Source organism: Ceratotherium simum, chromosome 6 (genome assembly GCF_057802395.1).
Source record: "Ceratotherium simum simum isolate JZ-2026a chromosome 6, ASM5780239v1, whole genome shotgun sequence".
Taxonomy (NCBI): Eukaryota; Metazoa; Chordata; class Mammalia; order Perissodactyla; family Rhinocerotidae; genus Ceratotherium; species Ceratotherium simum.
Genome location: NC_141905.1, coordinates 15,106,848 through 15,126,218, shown reverse-complemented (window position 1 = coordinate 15,126,218; position 19,371 = coordinate 15,106,848). Strand labels below are relative to the sequence as shown.

Genomic DNA, 19,371 nt, shown 5'->3' with positions numbered 1-19,371 from the left:
AAAAATTTTTAAATATGGAAAGGCATATAATGAAATCATCCCTAATCCCATCCTTTCTCACTTCTAGCTATTTATTCTAATATCTTACCTCCACGTTACTGAATAGTAGTCTTACCGTCACCATTTTACCGTTTAAGATTTATCAATTTTAACTATTTTCTCTTAACCTCTAACCGATGGGAATTGAGCTACTCATACTAGCCTGTATGTCTCCTGCCCCATTTTCCTATTACAGGAGTGTTACTGTTTTTAATCTCTCCATTACTGACCTTTGTGACCTTTAGTAACATGTTTCACGTTACTTTCTCCTCCCATTGCTTATAGACAGTATCTCTGGACACTGGTTTTGCAGAACTCCCACCCGTCCCTGCAGCTCTTTTCTTTCTTTACTTTTACACTGTTATTAACACAATTAAGAATTTCAGTGGAATTAATCAAAAGCATGCCATCAACAATGACGAAGTTAGAGGAATCTGGATTTAAGTGAGGAACCACGAGGCTGTGTTGAATCTGGGAGTCATGAGATATAGATTTGAGTCCCGTTTCTGCCGTAGCTAGCTGGGTGATCTTTGGCGAAGCACTTAACCTTTGTGCTCCCCTTTTCCTTGTCCATAAAATGAATGGCTTAGACTAGATAGCCTTGATGTTCCCTTTGAGTTCTAAACTCCTAAGAAAAAGTATCTTTTCTTTGTAAGTACCGTTGTGGGCTCAGTCTTAGTGGAGCCCAACTGTTGGTCATCCCTGGTGGCATTGGCCCCACAGGAGCCCTTGGAGGTTCAGATGGTGCTCTCATTTCCAGGGTTGGAGCTCCTTGTCTGAGAAGGCCCAGGCATAGGAGCAAATGGGAGCCTCTGTAACTGATCGTGGAGGACTGGGGGTAAGAAGAGTATAGGGTGATCGTGGAGGACTGGGGGTAAGACTATAGGGAGTCTTTTCCAGGCCTGTCCCCCTAGGTTAGAGGAGCTCTGCGTGTCCTGAGTTTGTTCATCCCCTTGGCAGAAATTTGCTAGACGGGTCTGGTCACATCTTTCATGCTGTGTCATGTGTCCACCTACAAGGCATGAGTTCACTTTCATTCACTTGTTCAACAAGAGTTTATTGGGTGCTTGCCGACTGCCAGGTCCTGTGCTGGGCACTGCATGAATGAGCGTTTTCCCCGTGTTGCTCTCTCTAGGCATCAGGTTAACAGAATCCTTAGCAATGGCACCTGCTTCAGCAGTATCCGGCCTTTACTTCTCCAATTTGAAGTCCAGATATTTTGCTGTGGGGAAAATTTCCAAGGATCAGGTAAGTTAGCTGTTTCATTATATATGACTTCCCTAGATGCCTGTCTTGTTTTATTTATTTATTTATTTTTTGTAAGGGAGATCAGCCCTGAGCTAATATCCATGCTAATCCTCCTCTTTTTGCTGAGGAAGACCGGCTCTGAGCTAACATCTATTGCCAATCCTCCTCCTTTTTTCTTCCCCAAAGCCCCAGTAGATAGTTGTGTGTCATAGGTGCACATCCTTCTAGTTGCTGTATGTGGGACGTGGCCTCAGCATGGCCGGAGAAGCGGTGCGTCGGTGCACACCCAGGATCCAAACCCGGGCCGCCAGTAGTGGAGCGCGAGCACTTAACCGCTAAGCCACCGGGCTGGCCCGCCTGTCTTGTTTTAAATGGAACTCTAGAACCTATTTTATTTTACACATGAATGACAATAAAATGAGAGGGAAAGGATGAAGAAATTTACGTCAATGTCGTAATTTGATTTCAACCTATTACTCCAATTCTAGTCCTCCTGTTTACACACAGACCCCCCTTACATACCCCCACCCCCCAGTCCAGCTTCTAAGCATCAGATGTTTACTACATGTAGTGTTTCTGCCCAGAGAATAAGGAGCTTGGTGAATAGATAAGCATCTATCTCTGTGTAACTCAGTAGATTGCTATTAAGACAAGAAGTGGAAGGTACTTAATGTTTTTTGGCAAATCCTGTGGAAACTTCAATTCAAAGAGCCTTATCATTTTAGTTTAATAAGTGCTTTTAATCTTTTGCAGATTGAGGATTATGCTTCGAGGAAGAACATGTCCGTGGCTGAGGTTGAGAAATGGCTTGGACCCATTTTGGGATATGATACAGACTAACTTCTTTTTTTCACCTTGGCTGTACTTGGAGATCTTCAAGGAAGTACAGTCCAGAGTGCCTTAAACGACAACTGCAGCAGCAGCATGCCCATCGGCATCTGGCTGACATTTGCCTGCTCCAGGTGTGGGAGGTTTGGTGGAACCTTATAAAGGAGCAGGGTCTTCCTATGGCCCTTGGAAAACAAGTGACAGTTTTCAGGGAACCTTGAATGAAGAGCAGTGAGCAGGATGCTGGTGGTGTCCCTGGTCCCTTTGGGACTGGGACAAGCTGGAGATAGAGGTCTTTTGCATTTCAAAGCAAGTCAACTTGCTTTTTTCACTTTTACCTTGGATCTAGGCCACTTATTCTTTTTTTTTTTTTTCCTCTCTCTTAGAAAAAAGTCTGAAACTCAGTTGAATAGAGAAATGTATAGAGAAATGTGACCCTGTGGCAAAATGATGCTGTGAGAAATGGGGCATTTTAGTCTTAATGGTTACAACAGTAGACTCTGACAGGGCAGAAAGGATAACTCTGCTCTCTTTCCGGAAGACCTCATTTTCTAAAGGCACGAGTAAAGGGGTGCAGAAGTCCCTTTGGCAGAAGGCACACTCTTCAGTGCTGGCTTGTCAGGAATACTCAGGCTGTCGGCTCTGTGTGGTCGCATACAGTAATGTTCTCCAAGCATTTTTGTCCTCTCATAATTTCATAGCCCCTAGCCCTAAGGAAAACAAGGAGATGGGGAGAGAGTGTGACTGTTCAGGGTCATTAACATCTTATAGTTGTTTTCCAGAATTGAGCAGGTTCTCGGCTGAGCCGTGGTGTCCTGTGCAGATTTGGACAGGTGGACAGCATAATTCCACTCAGTTCTTTCTTTTCTGCACTCACCCAAGTCGAGCCTCATACAGTTTAGGAATAGCACATTGACTTGTTCTCAGTTATTTCAGGGGAAATGGTAAGAACATGGGCACTGAAGTCAGACATACCTGGACTCTAATTTCAGCTGTGCCACTTACTTACTGTATGACATAGGCAAATTACTGAAGCTCTCCAACACTATTTTCTCATGTGTAAAATGGGGACAGTAATACTAGTTCCTATCTCATGGGCACGAGGTGTGGGTTGAACGAGATGATGCACATAAGGCAGGTAACAGGGATCTGGCATACAGTAAGTGCTTAGTGAACGGTAGCTTCTATAGAGGTAGCTCATCAAGGTCAGCACATAGTAGGTACTCATGGAAAGGGAATAATAAGATTAATGGAGGTGAAAAGCTATGTGGGAAATGCATATGGTAGTGACTGCATTATGTTAGGTACCCTTCCTGGGATTAGACCCCATTTAACACTGTGACTGGGAAAGAGAAACTGCCTCCTGTGTCACATGTGCCATCAGTACTCATTTTCTGAGTGACTGCCCCCTCCATCACCTCTCGTTATATAAGCTAGCCTTGCCCCCAAAGCAGTTATATCAAATGTACATGCAGGTACATTGGAGGTGAAAGGGAAAAAAGAGTTAGGAAATAACAATCCTACCTATCTGCAGTATATACATGTTTATTTGCAGAGTAATATACCTTCTCAGGCATCGCTTGTCCTTAACTTGAAGAGAACTCTCTGCTTTCTTTAGATGCATTTAGTTTGTGCTACATTGAGAATGGGACTCAGTTTCCTGAGACACTTAGTTGGAAGATTTATTTTCTGTGTTCCATAGCAGGTATGTTATTCTAGGTGGTGTTACATTCTTCCATGAGAAAGAATAACCTCCTTTAAATATTTTAATATATTTTCTCTGAATTACAGTTGCTAAGAGTCTCCTGATTTCATTAAATATTTACCATCTCTTCTCTCAGCTGTTTGTATGATGCAACGGCTTCCTTAAGTGTATTGTTGATCTAATCTCATGATGGATGGATGCCTTTTTCTAAAGACAAAAACAGTTCATACAAATTTGAGTGCCTATACGTTCATTAAAGAATATAAAATATAACTTGAAAACCCCTTCAGGTGACTTCAGAGGCAGGTAGGTGACCATTCTGAACCTGAGGTCTGTACTGTCGGTGCCTGTACATCCAGAACCTCTCCTTGTCATCAATATCTGTGGCCCTGACATTAACTCACTCACTCTTAAATTTCCATCAAAGATCCCATATTTATTTTTGCTTCTAAAGAAGTGCTTGTTCGAAATGTTTCCCACTCTGCTGCTTGCTCTGCTCTCTGTACTGAGGATGCCGGTTTGTGAGATGATGGTTGCGATCAGGTTTTATAATACCCTATTTCTCCTTTGAGACATTCTGCCATCGGCTTCCCTCTGTTCACAACCAAACTCATTTAGAGAATAGTCTGCTTTCTCTCTGTTTCTCTCAGGCATGCTCTCAACAAATATTTGAGTGTCTGCCATGTGCCAACTACTTTCTCCTCCCTTTCTCTTCTTAACTCAGTGAAGTTAGGGCTTTTTATCCATCTGTTCTGTCATTAATGACTTCCTAATTGTTAGATCCAATGGCCTTTCCAGTGATTTTTCTTCTCAATAGGTTTGACAATTTTGACCACTTCTTCAAAACTCTTCTTTCCCTGGTTCCCCGTTGACATCATTCTTCTGGTTAATCTTCTATGTTTCTGATAGTTTCTCTAACATTTTCATAGTTTTCTCTTCCTCTGCCCATTTAAATCTTGGTGTCCTCAAGGGCCAGTCATCAGTTATCTTCTTAGTCTGGATAGTTTCAGTGGGCAATCTCATCAAGTCAGTATCTCCAGGTATCTCTGTCCAAACTCCTCTGTCCTGAAGAGCATAGCATACTACATCTAACAGCCTCTTCCAGGAGGACATACAGACACCTCAGACCCAGTGTATCCCAAACTATTCTCCTCTTATTCTTCTCAAAATCTTGATATATTCAGTAATGAAGAATGGTGCCACCACTCAAGCTGACAAACCTCAAACTCGTATCATCTTTATCTTGGACTATTACAGTGATCTAAAAAAATTGCATATAAAAGACACACTTATCCTACTTTAGTTGGGATGGTGTCAAAAGGTTTAGGGAAAGCAATGTTTAGGTTGAGGCCTGATTTGGGACTTGAAGGATGAAGATGAAGAAGCAAAGTAGGAACAAACGAAGAGCTATCTTTGTTCATGAATAGGAATATTAAAGGTTGTAAAGGTATCAGATCTCCCCAAGTTGATCTATAGATTCAATGCCATTTCTAACAAATTCCAAAAGAGGTTTAGTTGAACGTGACAAGCAGATATTTAAATTTATAAGAAATAGTGAAGGACTAAGAATGGCTGAATGCTTCCAAATATGAAGAAGAGGCTGAGGGGACTTATCTTACAAGCTGGTAAGTTTTATTGTAGAACTTGTGTTGTATGTGATGCAAAGATAGGTATTCTGAGTAGTGCAATGAGATAAGGAGCCTGGAAAATAACCCGTGTATATGTTGACCTTTGAGATATGACAGAGGTGGCATGGTGTATCAGTGGGGATGAGAAGGATGACTCCATAAGTGGTGCTAGAACCATGGTTACCATATGGAAAAAATGAAATTTGGTTTCTGCCTCACACCTTACCTAACAATCAATTCCAAAGATATTATGGTCTTCAATGCAAAAAGCAAATACTTAAATATTTGCATGAAAAAAACCTTAGGGCAGGAAAGCATCTCTTGAAACACAAAGCACTAACCATAAAAGAAAAGATGATTAAATTAACTATATTAAAACTAAGGACTTATGTTAAGCTAATAAACAGTTTAAAGTAGTGAAAAGACAAGCCATGATGTGAGATATTTACAATACAATTAACTGAGAAAGGATTAGTAAGCAGAATGTATAGAGAATTCCTGTTTTTAAAAATATTCAATAGAAAAATAGAAAAGGCATTTCACACAAGAGGAAATACATGGGGCTTATAAATAAATAGAGAAATGTTCCACAGCACTGGAGGTCGGGGAAATATGAATTAAGACCACAATGAGATTCCATTTTACATCCATTAGATTTGCAAAAATTAAGGAGTCTGATAGTTCTGGATGCTAAAGAGGATCTATGAGAACTTGTACATTGTGTGGTGTGTAAACTGGCACCTCAGCTCTAGAAAACAATTATACCTCACTAAGTTGAACATTTGCACACCTTAGGATCTAGTTTAGGATTCCAACTTCCAGTTGTATATCCTGTAAACTCTTGCACATGTGTATCTGGAAGTATGTACAGGAATATTCATAGTAACATCTTCGTGATAGTTAATAACTGGAAAAACTGAAATGTCTGTCTATAGGAGAATGAATAAGTAAATTAAGGTATATTCACACTAGGGGATATTATTCAGTAGTGAAAATAAATGAACTACAGCTATACCTGACAATGAGAATGAATCTCAGAAAATATTAAGAAAAAAAAGTTCCAGGAGACCATATATGGTATGGGTCTATTTTTCTTGAGCCCAGAAACAAGCAAAACCAAACAATATATTGTCTGCATACGTAAATGGTAAAACTATATTGTAAAAAGAAAAAAAAGTAACAACAATAAACCAAAATTTAGCCTAGTAATTACCCCTGAGAGGAGGAAGCAGAGGGAGCAGATAGCAGAGAGACCCTCAGATAGATGCAAGTTATTACTAACGTTCTAGTTCTTGGGTTGTATGTTGGTTTATGGTTGTTTATTATATTATGCTTTATAACTAATATTTAACAGAGTTTTGTATATATTAAATATGTTGTACTTAATGTATCAAATATATTATAAAACTAATAAAGGCAAAATGGAATAATAAGCAAAAATCTGGGATGGTGACTTTGTATATAATGTTTTATATGTGTCAAATATATTTTTAAAGAAAGGAAGGGCATTTTGGCCAGAGTGAACAGCAGTGCAAAGGCAGGGGGCAGAGAGCCGTGCATTTGTGCGCCGTCCAGCAGTGCTGCAGGGCTAGAGCTGTGCATGGCTCCCAGGTATCGGGCTTTGATGAATGAATGGGTGGCGGCTCCGTTTGCTAAGGCGGAGAATGTAGGAGGGGAGAAGAGATGAGTTTTGAACAAATTTGACATGACTGAATATGGGCAGTTGGATACCTGACTTTGGAATTTAGGAGGAATGGCGTTAGAATTGGAAGACTTCCCAGCCTTGGAGATGGAGGTCAGGCCATAGGTGCAGATGGGATCACCTACGAAGAATATGAAGAGAAAGGAATAGAGAGGGAACTTCATTATAGGAATAGGGAATGGGAGGAGTAGGAGCCGTTGGAGGAGCACTGTGTGGGGTAAAGGACACCAGGCGAGAGAGGGCAACATCAGGGAAAGCAAAGGAAGAGAGTTTCAAGGCCTGGCCAGTGGAGCCCAGTGTTGCAGAAAGGTCTGGGAATGGGGCTGCAGAGGGCCTTTCTCCCCGGGGATCCTCGCTAGGGCAGTTTCAGGAGATTGTGGGGACTACTGCAGACTGTGGTAGGTTGAAGATTGAATGGGTGGTGAGGAAGATTTGTTGGTTATTTTAAGAAGATGGGAGGGGAAGGTAGAATTGAGAATGTTTATTTTAAGATAGAAAAAGGCTTTTGTGCTGAGTGGAAAGTACCAGTTAAGAGGGTTGCAGACAGTGCAAATTAAAAAAAAAATCTCTTTTAACCTAACTTCCAGAGCGACTGGACTTCCATCTAACAATCACCAACATTTTAAGCCTGGGAGTTGTCCCTAACTCTCCCGTTTCCTCAAACTTCACATCCAATTAGTTCTCACACCCTGATGATTTTACCCCCTAAATATCTCTTCAGTCCATCTCTTCTACCCTGGTTTAGGTTCTCATCATTTCTCCTCTGGACACAGTCTGCTGGGTGGTTTCCCGGCCTCCTACAGCTGTTAGCATGAGCTCTCTGATCCTTTAGCACCCCCTACCCCCAATCCTTCTGTGCCTAAATCAGTATCTCCCCATTGCCTAGGATACATCCAAAGTCCGTAGACGCATGCAAAGCCTTCCATGTCTGACCCTCCTTTGGATGTCCCAGAAGCCCTAAACTGCTGTGGTTTCCCTGCATGCCCTGAAGGAGGTATCTGCTTGCATTGTCCCCTCTGCCTGAAATAACCCCACCCCAACTCCACCTGTGGGCTTCAGGCATGCTTCCCAACCCCCCTCTCCCCCAAGGCTAAGTGAAGTGCCCCTCATCTTGCCTCCATCTTAGCACCATGCATATCTCACACTGTTTCCCCATTAGACTGTTCTTTAAGGGCAGGTTTGGAAGCTTCTTGTTCTTTGTATTTATCGTATCTAAAATAGCACTTGGTTCATGATAGGTGCTCAGTAAAGGATGGTTTGAGTGAGTTGATGAGCAGGTCATCTCAGAGGAACAGTGATTTGTAGGGCGAGCAGACTGGAAAGCTCCATGAGGGCAGGGCCGTGTCGCTCTGACTGGGCTCAGAATCCCCAGAGCCTTGCTCAGCACCTGCCATGTAGTTCCTTCCATAAAGTTTATTAAGTGAGTGGAGAGGAAGCCATGATGATTTACTCTGCTCAGAAGGAGCCTGGGGCATAAAAGCCCTGACACCCTCCACGCCTGTCATCAGGATTTCGTGTTAGAAGAAATGGCCTTGTTGATGTTCTCTCTACTGCCCCATGAAGACAGCACCTTGGTAGCCCTGCAGAAAAACCACCTCACTTCATAGCTTGCTTGCTATCAATCAGCTGTATGTATTGTCAGATTATATAGAGAAGAGAGTATGTTCTGATTCCATATTGTGTGTTATAGGGAAATATATGCCAGTATATGCAATGAAAATGTCTAGAAGGACACAAAAAATTCTTAAGTGGTTACCTCTGGGGATACGACTGGGGGACCAGGAGTGAGGGAGACATGGTTTGGGTATTTCTCTTTCTGCACTATTTCAGATTTTTACAAGTGTATATTATTGTACTTTTGAAAAGATTAGCTTGGCAACAAATCCAGCTTGAAATAGATACTATTTTGAATAATCTTGAGTGAAAAGTTAGGATTTAAATGAATTAACCCTCACACTTGGTCCTATCTCTTAACACTTGGAATATCTTATTACATTTACATTCCCCCTTCTTCAAATGTAATTTTCAAAGATATCTTCTGCCTCATCCTTTGTTTTAAAGTATTATTATAGCCTTTTCGAGACTCACAAAAAAAGCAATCTCTGTAATTGTTGCCTAGGAAAGGATCTTGGATTAAGTGATTTTTGAGAACTTTGAGATTAGATATTCCATGAAATGGAAGAAACAAAAACCAGACAGACTCATGAATGATGTTTATCACAGCCTCTGTCTTCTGTTATGCAAATACATATAGCAACCTACAGAGTATGAAGCTTGCAGCAGCTGAGAAAAGAACGTTGAACTTTTTATAATCCTGTTTGTTCTTTCACCCAGAGAGAAACTCAGAATAGAGAAAAGCAACATTTCATTGCAGATTATCTGAAAGAATTTTGATGCGTAAATGTCTTTAATCATGAGACATTGTTTATCCTATTATAGAAAAGGAGAGATATTTATTTTGTGCATGTTTTCAATAAAAATATGTGAAATCCAGTTGTCTTTGTGGATAGTGCTAAATATCATTAATTAAAAATATTGTAGGTCTGGGAAGACATGAGGACCAAGTGGCAGCAACTCAGACATCTGAACTGTCACTGCTGAAACTAGGCCTGCAAGACGGATAGTCAATGTGCATTTCCAAGGCTTTTGGCCATGTTTGGGTCTTCTACTCATCTCAATTAATGCAGAATTTATGGATGATGGTGTTGAGATGGAAGACTTTGATGAAAATTCAGAAGAGATTGATGTTACTGAAGGTGAATTCTCAGAGATTAAATATAAGACACTTCAACCTATACAAGAAGTATATTTTACACAAACTTTTGATAGTGGAAAGTTGGCTGGGTGGGTCTTATCAAAAGCAAAGAAAGATGTCACAGATGTGGAGATTGCTATTATGATGGACTCTCTTAGAGTATGATGAAAGAATTTCTTCCTCCTAAATCCAGCCTCGTCCATTGTTATATCCTAGAGCAAGATCAGCTTCTTCTCAAGGAAGATGGGAACTAGAAGAATTGAAAGAAAACTGACTACCTGATGACAGAGGCTTGTCTCGAAATCTAGAGCAAAGCATCGTGCAAGAGCTGCTATATTAGCAAAACCCTTTATTTATTTATTTATTTTTTTGCAGGGAAAGAGAGTCTCCCTGAGCTAACATCTGTTGCCAATCTTCCTCTTTTTTTTTCTCCCCAAAGACCCAGTACAGGGTTGTATATGCTAGTTGTAAGTCAATCTAGTTCTTCTATGTAAGCCTCTGCCACAGCATGGCAACTAACAGATGGGTGGTGTGCTTCTGTGACCCGTAAGTGAACCTGGGCTGCTGAAGCAGTGAGTGCCGAACTTGAACCACTAGGCCATCAGGGCTGGCTTGCAAAACCCTTTATTTTTGCTGATAAACCTTTGATAGTTCAGTAAGTTTTATTATGTTTTTGAATGCTTTTTCTGAAATTTGTATTAGTTTTGTATAATTTGGCTTCTGAATAGAGGTTGTATTTGGATAATGGGTATAAAAACCCAGATTTGCCTCTTCAGTTTCACTTACTTAAATACACAATGCATGTATACACATAAACACCCTGAGGTTTTGACTGAAAAGCAGATTAATTTAAAAATTATAGAATATATACTGTAATATATAAAATTCTGCCACCATAAACTGCTATATAGTACTTCCTAAAATGATCATTTTTATTTTAGCTCTTTTCTAAGTTACTTGCTGTTAAGATATTAACCTCAAGATGTTCAGAATAGCGCTGTAAATAGTGCTGCTAAACCAGTGATGAGATCCAAAGGCAGCACATTTGTTTTAAAAAGGAAATACGTATATAGATCAGTGTCTTTCAAGCATGGATCCCTTTTAAAGGGCACATGTTCTCACAGACCATCCTCCCCTGCCCTGCAATGTGACATAAAGTAGTTTTATTATGATGTTGCTTGCATGTGTACTGTCACAAAATCAGGTATAAATTTCTCAAGCTTATTTCACCTCTACTAGCATAAAACCAGAATACATCTATACAAATACAATTACAAAACCAATAAAATTCAAAATAAAAACAAAGAAAAGGAGATGTATAAATGTTACTTTCTATCTTTTATTGGAAGATTTGGCTGTCCAAAGTTAATTACAGCATAAGGAATATCATTAACTCTAAACTATATATGTGACTCCCAGAACCTATTCAGTTTTTTTGTTAATGTGTTAAACATGTTCCTATGTGGTATAACTAAAATACCATTTTGTATTTTAGAATTTTTTTAAAAAATATGGCATAAGGTGTAATTGGCTTAATTTTTCAGTTTTGATGCTTTGTCTTAGTTGCACTGTCATTTCAATAAATTTAAAATATTAAGTAAAAAAAATATTTTAACCTGATGTGATAGATTGTTGTTTGTTTTTTAATTCTGTTGAAATGAGCACATCAAGAAAATTGGAAGAATTTCAGTGAAAAACATCTTAGTGTCAAAAGTGCTTGGCTATTTTTAAAATAATGCAACTCTTCAGAAAAGGTAGCAATTAGCTCCAATACATATTTTAATGGCTTTTCTTATATCAAGCCTTCTGTCCAGTCATCATCTGATTTCTCCCTACATTACTATAGGCGAGTACTAACGTCGTTTTAAAACCATTGAGGAAGCTACAGTACAGGAAATCTGTGCGAGAGCTTGGTCATTGGCAGAGCCAATGCTGGTTCCTGGTCTGCAGAATCCATTTCCCTCCACTGTGCCTTCAAATTAATTAAATTTTGAATAAAGTTAGGGATCAAATATCAATGAGTGGATATTCGGCCCCCCCCCACGAAAAAGAAAATCGAATTGCTGAGTTATATGATGGAAGGAGGTGGAGCACATCTAAATATAAGTTTTTGAGTCCATCTCAGCTTGATGTAGGGATGAATTCAGGTACAATTCTCTTTTGTAACTAGAAAAATGGTCAATAACTGGAAATAATTTAAAAACCTAATCGTGCTTCACATTTTTGTGCATTTCGACCCAACAGACCAGATGAAGAGAAAGACTCCACTCGCTACAATTGACCATCATGGGAAAACAGACATAAACAAACCTTTACCAGAAAGTTGGAGGCTTTATCAGAAAATAGGAAGGCATGGCACCTATTCTGTTTGATGAGGTACTCAAGGAGGAGATCATACGCAATAGTTAATGCCAGAACCAAAAATTTAGAAATTCTGCCAGGCACCTAGTAGGAACTTAAATATTTGTTGAATGGATGGAATCATATTAGAGGACTGAACACCAAGAAACCAGCTAGGATGTAAGAGAAGTCAGACAGAGAAAGACAAATACTGTTATGATATCCCTCACATGTGGAATCTAAAAAAACTGAACTTGTAAAATCAGAGGGTAAAAAAGTGGTTACCAGGGGCTGAGGGGTGGGAGACTGGGGAGATGTTATTTAAGGGTGCAAACTTCCAGCTAGTAGATAAATAAGTTCTGGAGACCTAATGCACAAAATAGTGGTTATAGTCAACAACACTGTATTATAAATGTCAAAGCTGCTAAGAGACTAAATCTTAGTTCTCAACACAAAAAAGAAATGATAAATATGTCACATGGTAAAACGTATTAGCTAATGCTTCTGTAGTAATCATATTGCAATATATAAATGTATCAAATGAACATGTCGTACACCTTAAACCTACATGGTGTTATATGTCGATTATATCGCAATTAAAAAAAAATGGCTAAGCCTCCCTAGAGCTTTTCCAGGCATATTCAGAGATTTGCTGCTCCTGTCCAATGCAAGGAAACAACTGAGCAGAAGCAAATCTGATGCATCCCTCAGTGGCCTTTCCAAAACCTAGAATTCAGTCATCACTGATGTTCATAAGGATGAGTCATAAGTATCGCAATATTCCTGCGGTGCCTTCTGAATCATCAAAGACTCATTAAAATTCAGTATAACTTCAGTGTTAAGTACATTTTACCATGTGGATTACTGTGTTTGAAGGTTGGCCACCCAAGGGTGATAAGTGCGATCCCTCTCCTTTAACCGGAATATAAATTAAGAAAAATTCCTCCCTCCCCCGTGATGTCAGACAACAGAGCATCTTCTGCCGATATCATATGTGGCAAAAGAGCCAAGTCTGACGTTGTTGAAAGTAGAGAGAGGGATGCTGAAGTGAAGACGGGCCATCGGGGTGAAGGAAAACCTGTAGAAATGTGGTTACAAAATGAGGGAGTGTGTCGTGACGAGGATGTCAGCCCAGACCCTGGAAGCTGAAGGGGCTGGTGCATGGCAGGGTTGAGTCATTTAATGCCGTTGGCATTGAGAGGGAAGGAACATGCTAATTTTGGATGGTTTATATCAGATTTGCAGGAGTATCTGTCTTAAGAATGCAGAGTAATTATTGGGTTTTATTAAGTGAAAAGAGAGAGGTTTGGTTTTGGATGCCACCTTTAAATTTTTACTCGAAAAGTGTGTGATGGGGAAAGTTGCGATTTCTGGATGGTGGGAAGTGAGAATAAATTTTACTAAGGGTTTGGTAATATAAGTAGCAAACATTTGTGGGGGGTCGGGGGTGGGCAGGGGAAAAAGTAGGAAAGAGTAATGGAGTCATGACTGCCCTAAAAATGAGGAGAGAATGGGAAGGACTTTATCCAAATATTTTCCTACCAACAATAGAAAGATAGAGCCTGCCTCTGTAGGGAAAAAGATGTGGGTCTTATTCCGGTGGGATGGGTGTGTAGTTGCCAATCATTTTGGTCTTATGAGTAGAGGCCATTTCTATTACTTCTTTCAGGTAAAAATCTGAAAAACTTTTATTATTTTGTAGATTTGATTGGTGTCTTGCTATCAAGGCCCTGCTAAGATTTGCAGCAATGGGGGGCAACCATTTACATCTACCCTTTTAATTTCTCTTCCTGTGAGCTCAAACAATGCTCATGATATTGGAGAGGAAGTGCTGGCTGGGCAAATTACATCTACTTTTGCTTTGGCTGAGATCCCCAAGAGGAGAAATATTTACTGTTAATATGGCATTTGTGCATTCATTTGTTAATAAGACATATGTCATTCATCAAATATTGACGGGGCCAGGTCCTGTTCTAGGGCTGGGTATACAACAATAACACCTGACTGTTATTCCCTGGCCTCCTGGAGAGTAACATTCTCTGCAGAGTCTGTAGCAAACTGACTCCCTCCAGTACCTTGTATAGTTCAACTCAAACTCCTCTTCTACTGCAGATTTAAAAGCAAAGGAGGCATCTCCTGGTCTCGGGTGTATTATTTTGAGGATCATTGCACCACCTATGTATATTTCAGGTCTCTTTCCCAAGGTTTTCCTGCTGCTTCTGAGTGCAACTCCCAGTACTTAGGAAACTTTGACCTTTCTTTCACTCTGCCCCCTCACCACCTCCAGTTTTAGACTTCATCAAGCAAGGGTGGGTTCATTTCTTCCTGCTTAACCCAGGTTGAAACCAGTATGCTGAGTGCCACTGTTGAAGACTCGGGTACAATGTCCTAGTGACAGGACTCTTTCGGAACATTAATCTCCTTATTGCTAGGCCAGAATCAGGTAAGAGGGGGGTGTGTGCGCGTGTGTGCGCGTGTGTGCGCATGCAAGCACCCTTCAGTATCTTAGGAGGAAAGGCCTGTGATTAGCCATGAGCGTAAAGATGGTTCAGCGGTGCTTCATGAATACAGATCCAAGAGCAGCTGTCAGGCTTCCCGCCTCCTTAGCGCATCGTGGCCTTCGGGGAACAAAAGTGCCCAGACAGCTCCCCCTGCAGATTAACAAGTTGCGCTTCTGAAGAGTATTTACCGATAAACATCTGCCTTCCCAACAGAAACCATTTATTTAACCAACTGCTCTTTAGAGATTTGTAGATGCAACTGTCTTCCTGCCATTGCTCTCACTCGTGACTCCTTTCCTTGTCCTCCTCTATTTTTCTTTTCTAAAATTTTGCTTTTTGAGCCTTAGTACACCAAGGAGTCAGTAATTTCACAGTAAGCTAAATATTGAAAAGCCCCTACCTCACTTTAAAGCATCTTTTTTGTTCACTCCCTAAAGGATATTCATGATGAGTAAAATCTATAGAAGAGCGCTGGTTTATCACATTAAGCCACTCTGCCCTCCAATGCTGAGTAAAAGTAAGTGCCTTTAACCACCCAATACCCTTCTGTGATGAACCCATCCTATCACCCCTTCTGTTTGTATAATTTGGCTGTTCCTCTGTTACTTGCGTGTTGCATTTTTGGGGGTACATATTGCTTTGTAGCTCAGTTTATGTCATAGGGTATATGTACTGTCTCCCAAATTAGATTGTGGGATCTTTAAAAGGGCAAGAACTATCTCTTCTGCTTTCTTTGTATGTTTTGAAACATTTTTGGGGGGGAGGAAGATTGGCCCTGAGCTAACATCTGTTGCCAATCCTCCTCTTTTTGCTTCAGGAAGATTGTCTCTTAGCTAACATGTGTGCCAATGTTCCTCTGTTTTGTATGTGGGATGCCGCCACAGCACGGCCACTGATAGACGCGTGGTGTAGGTCTGTGCCTGGGAACCTAACCTGGGTCACTGAAGTGGAGTGCACTGAACTTAACCAGTAGGCCACCGGGGCTGGCTCTTAAATCATTTTGAAGTGTACAGTTCTGTGGCATTAAGTACATTAACATTGTTGTGCAACCATCATCACCATCCATCTCCAGAACTTTTTCATCTTCCTCGACTGACACTCCATACACATTAAACACTAACTCCCATTTCTTCTCCCCCCACTGCTAGCCCCTGGCAACCACCATTCTATTGTCTCTATGAATTTGACTCATCTAGATACCTCATATAATTGGAATCATGCAGTATTTGTTCTTTTGTGACTGGCTTATTTCACTCAGCCCAATGTCTTCAAGGCTCATCCACATTGTAGCATGTTTCAGTATTTCCTTCCTTTTTAAGGCTGAATAATATTCCATTGTATGGATAAACCACATTTTGTTGATCTATTCATTTGTTGATGAACACTTGGTTTGCTTCCACCTTCTGGCTATTGTGAATAATACCACTATGAACATGGGTGTACAAATAATCTATTTGTGTCCCTGCTTTCATTTCTCTTGGATATATAGCCAGGCGTGGAATTGCTGAATCATATAGGAATTCTATGTTTAATTTTATGAGGAATTGCCATACTGTTTTCCACAGCTGCTGCACCGGTTTCATTCCTACCAGCAGTGCACAAGGGCCCCAATTTCTGTACATCCTCACCAACATTCGTTATTTTCTGTTTTTTTTTTTTTTTTTTGATAATAGCAATCCTAATGGGTATGAAGTGATATCTCATTGTGGTTTATACCTGTGTATTTTTATCTTGCTTTTGTCCACTCAGTTTTCTATCAAAGTTTTCAAAGACTTTTTAAAATCCTGTATAATAATTTATTCTAAATATGTACTGTAATTTGTGTAACCATTCCTTTATGGAACAATAGGCTATTTCTAATTTTTCATCATTGTAGATTACAAAAGTGTGAGCATAACTGAATGCTAAACGTTTGTTCACATCTCTGGGAATGTTCTAAGAATGGATTACTCAAAGGAGAATTACAATGAAAACTATTGGTGTGTTTGGTTAAACTTGCTTTCCAAAAGGATGTTCCAATCAGCAGACTATGAGAATGCTGAGTAGCACATTTTTTAAACATATTTTTTCAGGTGTGGAGTATCTCCAGAATACAGATGAGAATACCTGTGAACTTGAAGAGCCACAGTAGCAGAATCCACTTGCTTATTTGGAGGCAAAAGTCTCATTTTTCAATGTTGGAATGTTGATTTTAAAAACAATTAGACCTGATTTTTCTTTAGATTCTCAAGAGAAAGAACTTCCATATGAAAAAAAGGTGGATAACTGGAAGGAAAAAATAATTTGTAAGCAACCCATAAGACCTGAGCTCTGATCTGGCTCAGCCACTAAAAAGCCGTGTGACTTTTCAGCAAGTTATTTAAAACCTCTGGGTTTCAGATGATTCAATTATGTATGAGTGGGTTCAGTCCTCAAATTTTCTCATGCACTACATAATTATGGATTGTGAGCTCATGTTTGGTGGAGTTTTATCTGCTGGAATCCTAGAGGCTTGAGTTAAAGTTGTCTCCCTCTAGACATTTCTTTCTTTCAGGCATACCAGGATATTATCAGCCCAAGATGGCTCTTTATGTGAGTCTTTCAGTGTAGGACTACTGAGACCACAAAGGTAGTACAAATTTGAACTGCAAACACAGGAGAGAGAAGGTCCATGGTTAGAACATTCAGAGTAGTATTGATTTTTAAAGACAATTAGACTCAGAGCGTAGGACGAGACCAGAAAGCTATCTTGTCACATCTCTTTGCTGGTGGGTGGATGTTATTCTTAATTCACACTTTTACTGAGGTTGTCAGCCTTTGAGGGTCCTGGCTCTAGATAAGAACTTCTGCTCCATCTTCCTTCCGTGGGTCCAAGACTTTATTTCCTGTCCTCTCATGACTATTAAAACGATAGCCTCTTGGCTGTCAAGTCCAGCAAAATTCATTAGGGCAGTCTGAACTTCTGCTTTTTCATTTCATTTCTGGCTTTGCTCCTAGGGGTTTCTCTTACTTTCTTACATGCTTAGTTATACATTTAAAAGGATGTTTATTATATTTTGTCCATTACTCCAAGGTGGGAGAGTTCTCAGTTAATCTAATGCTATATTTCCAGAAATGGAAGTCAGCCCTCTTAAGTTCTAGGATTCTATGGGTATTAACCACTTTTCTCCCATTTAGCTAATTTGGATATTTATCTTATTTCATCTTCATGAACTGGGTGTTCTGAGTCCATAATGTGTTGGAACTATCCTGACTCAGTTCTCTTGGAAGTATCCTAGTTAAATAACAGCTTACATGAGTGTAAAAAGCTGAAAGCTAAGAGCTGTAGCTTTGGTGCCTATGTGCAGTGGCTGAACCTAGGTTGGAGAGGTGCAATTGTCCTCTCTCAAACATTTCAGCCTGTGCCACCATATAGACCATCAAGGTCACTTTTATTGCTGTGCTAGGCAAATATGTCTGCTATATTGTGAAGGAACAAACAACAACATCACGAGTCAGTAAAGTCAAGTCAATGGTGAGCTAAGGAGACTCTAGTTCTCTCTATGCCTGGCACTGGGAGAGGTATGACTGCCCTTGGGACTGGGTATACTCTGGGTTTTCTAGACATTGATGGTGGAGACGTCTTAAGAATGTAAAAGATGATCTGCTAGTAGGCCTATGGATTATCAAGCCATTAATTGGAAAAATAAAAGATAATTGATTGTGTTTCTATCTGGAGTGGGTGGAGTAGTTCACACTGGTTAAGCTTTATTTTTCTCTTCCACTGATTTCCTCATTTTTAAGAAAATGTTGAAACTTTCTATCATGGAAAATTTCACAGTTATACACAAGTAGAGTGAATAGTATAACGTACCTGACATCCTCATTGCCCAGTGTTGTGTGCTGAATTGTGTTTCCCCAAAATTCATTCCCCTAAACCCCAGTACCTCAGAATGTGACTGTATTTGAAGAGAGGGCCTTTAAAGAGGGAATTAAAGTAAAATAAAGGCATACGGGTGAGCCCTAATCCAATATAACTGGTGTCCTTATAAGAAGAGGAGATTAGGACAGAGATGTGTGCGCACAGAGGAAAGACCATGTAAGGACACAGTGAGAAGGCAGCCACCTGCAAGCCAAGGAGAGGGGCCTTAGAAGAAACCAAATCTGTTGACACCTCGATCTTGGACTTCTAGCCTCCAGAACTGGAGGAAATCAATTTCTGTTGTTTAAGCCACTCAGTCTGTGTTATTTTGTTACGGCAGCCTTAGCAAACTAATACACCCAACTTCAACAATTGTGAAAATATGGCAGATCTTTCTTCATCTACATCCACATCGACTCCATGTTGTTTTGTAGTGAACCCTGGACATCCTATTATTTCATCTGTAAATTTTTTCATATGTACCTCTAAAAGGACTTTTTTATTTTTAAAACAAGAACATGACCACAATACCATTATGACACCTAAAATTTAACAATACTTTAATATCCAGTCAGTGTTTACATTTCCCTAATTGCCTCTTGTTATTTATTTTCTGATGGTTTGTTTATTGAATTGGACTACAAATAAGGCCCATATATTGCAATTGACTGATGTCTCTTAAGTCTCTTTAAATCTGTAAATTCTCCCTCCATCTCTTTATTATTGCAATTTTCTTTAAAGAAAA

General features: G+C 39.9%; 1 protein-coding gene across 4 annotated transcripts in view; it reads left to right on the top strand.

Moving 5' to 3' along the window:
* MTR (5-methyltetrahydrofolate-homocysteine methyltransferase) overlaps positions 1–3,955 on the top strand; it is a 99,040-nt gene extending 95,085 nt beyond the window's left edge. For all 4 annotated transcript variants that reach the window (XM_087431909.1, XM_004432401.3, XM_087431908.1 and 1 more), the window contains 2 exons: positions 1,175–1,287; positions 2,041–3,955. In XM_087431909.1, the coding sequence (XP_087288035.1) occupies positions 1,175–1,287; positions 2,041–2,127 (200 nt within the window). In that variant the 3' untranslated portion in view covers positions 2,128–3,955. The remainder of the gene's footprint in view (positions 1–1,174; positions 1,288–2,040) is intronic.
* Positions 3,956–19,371: the final 15,416 nt, after the last annotated feature.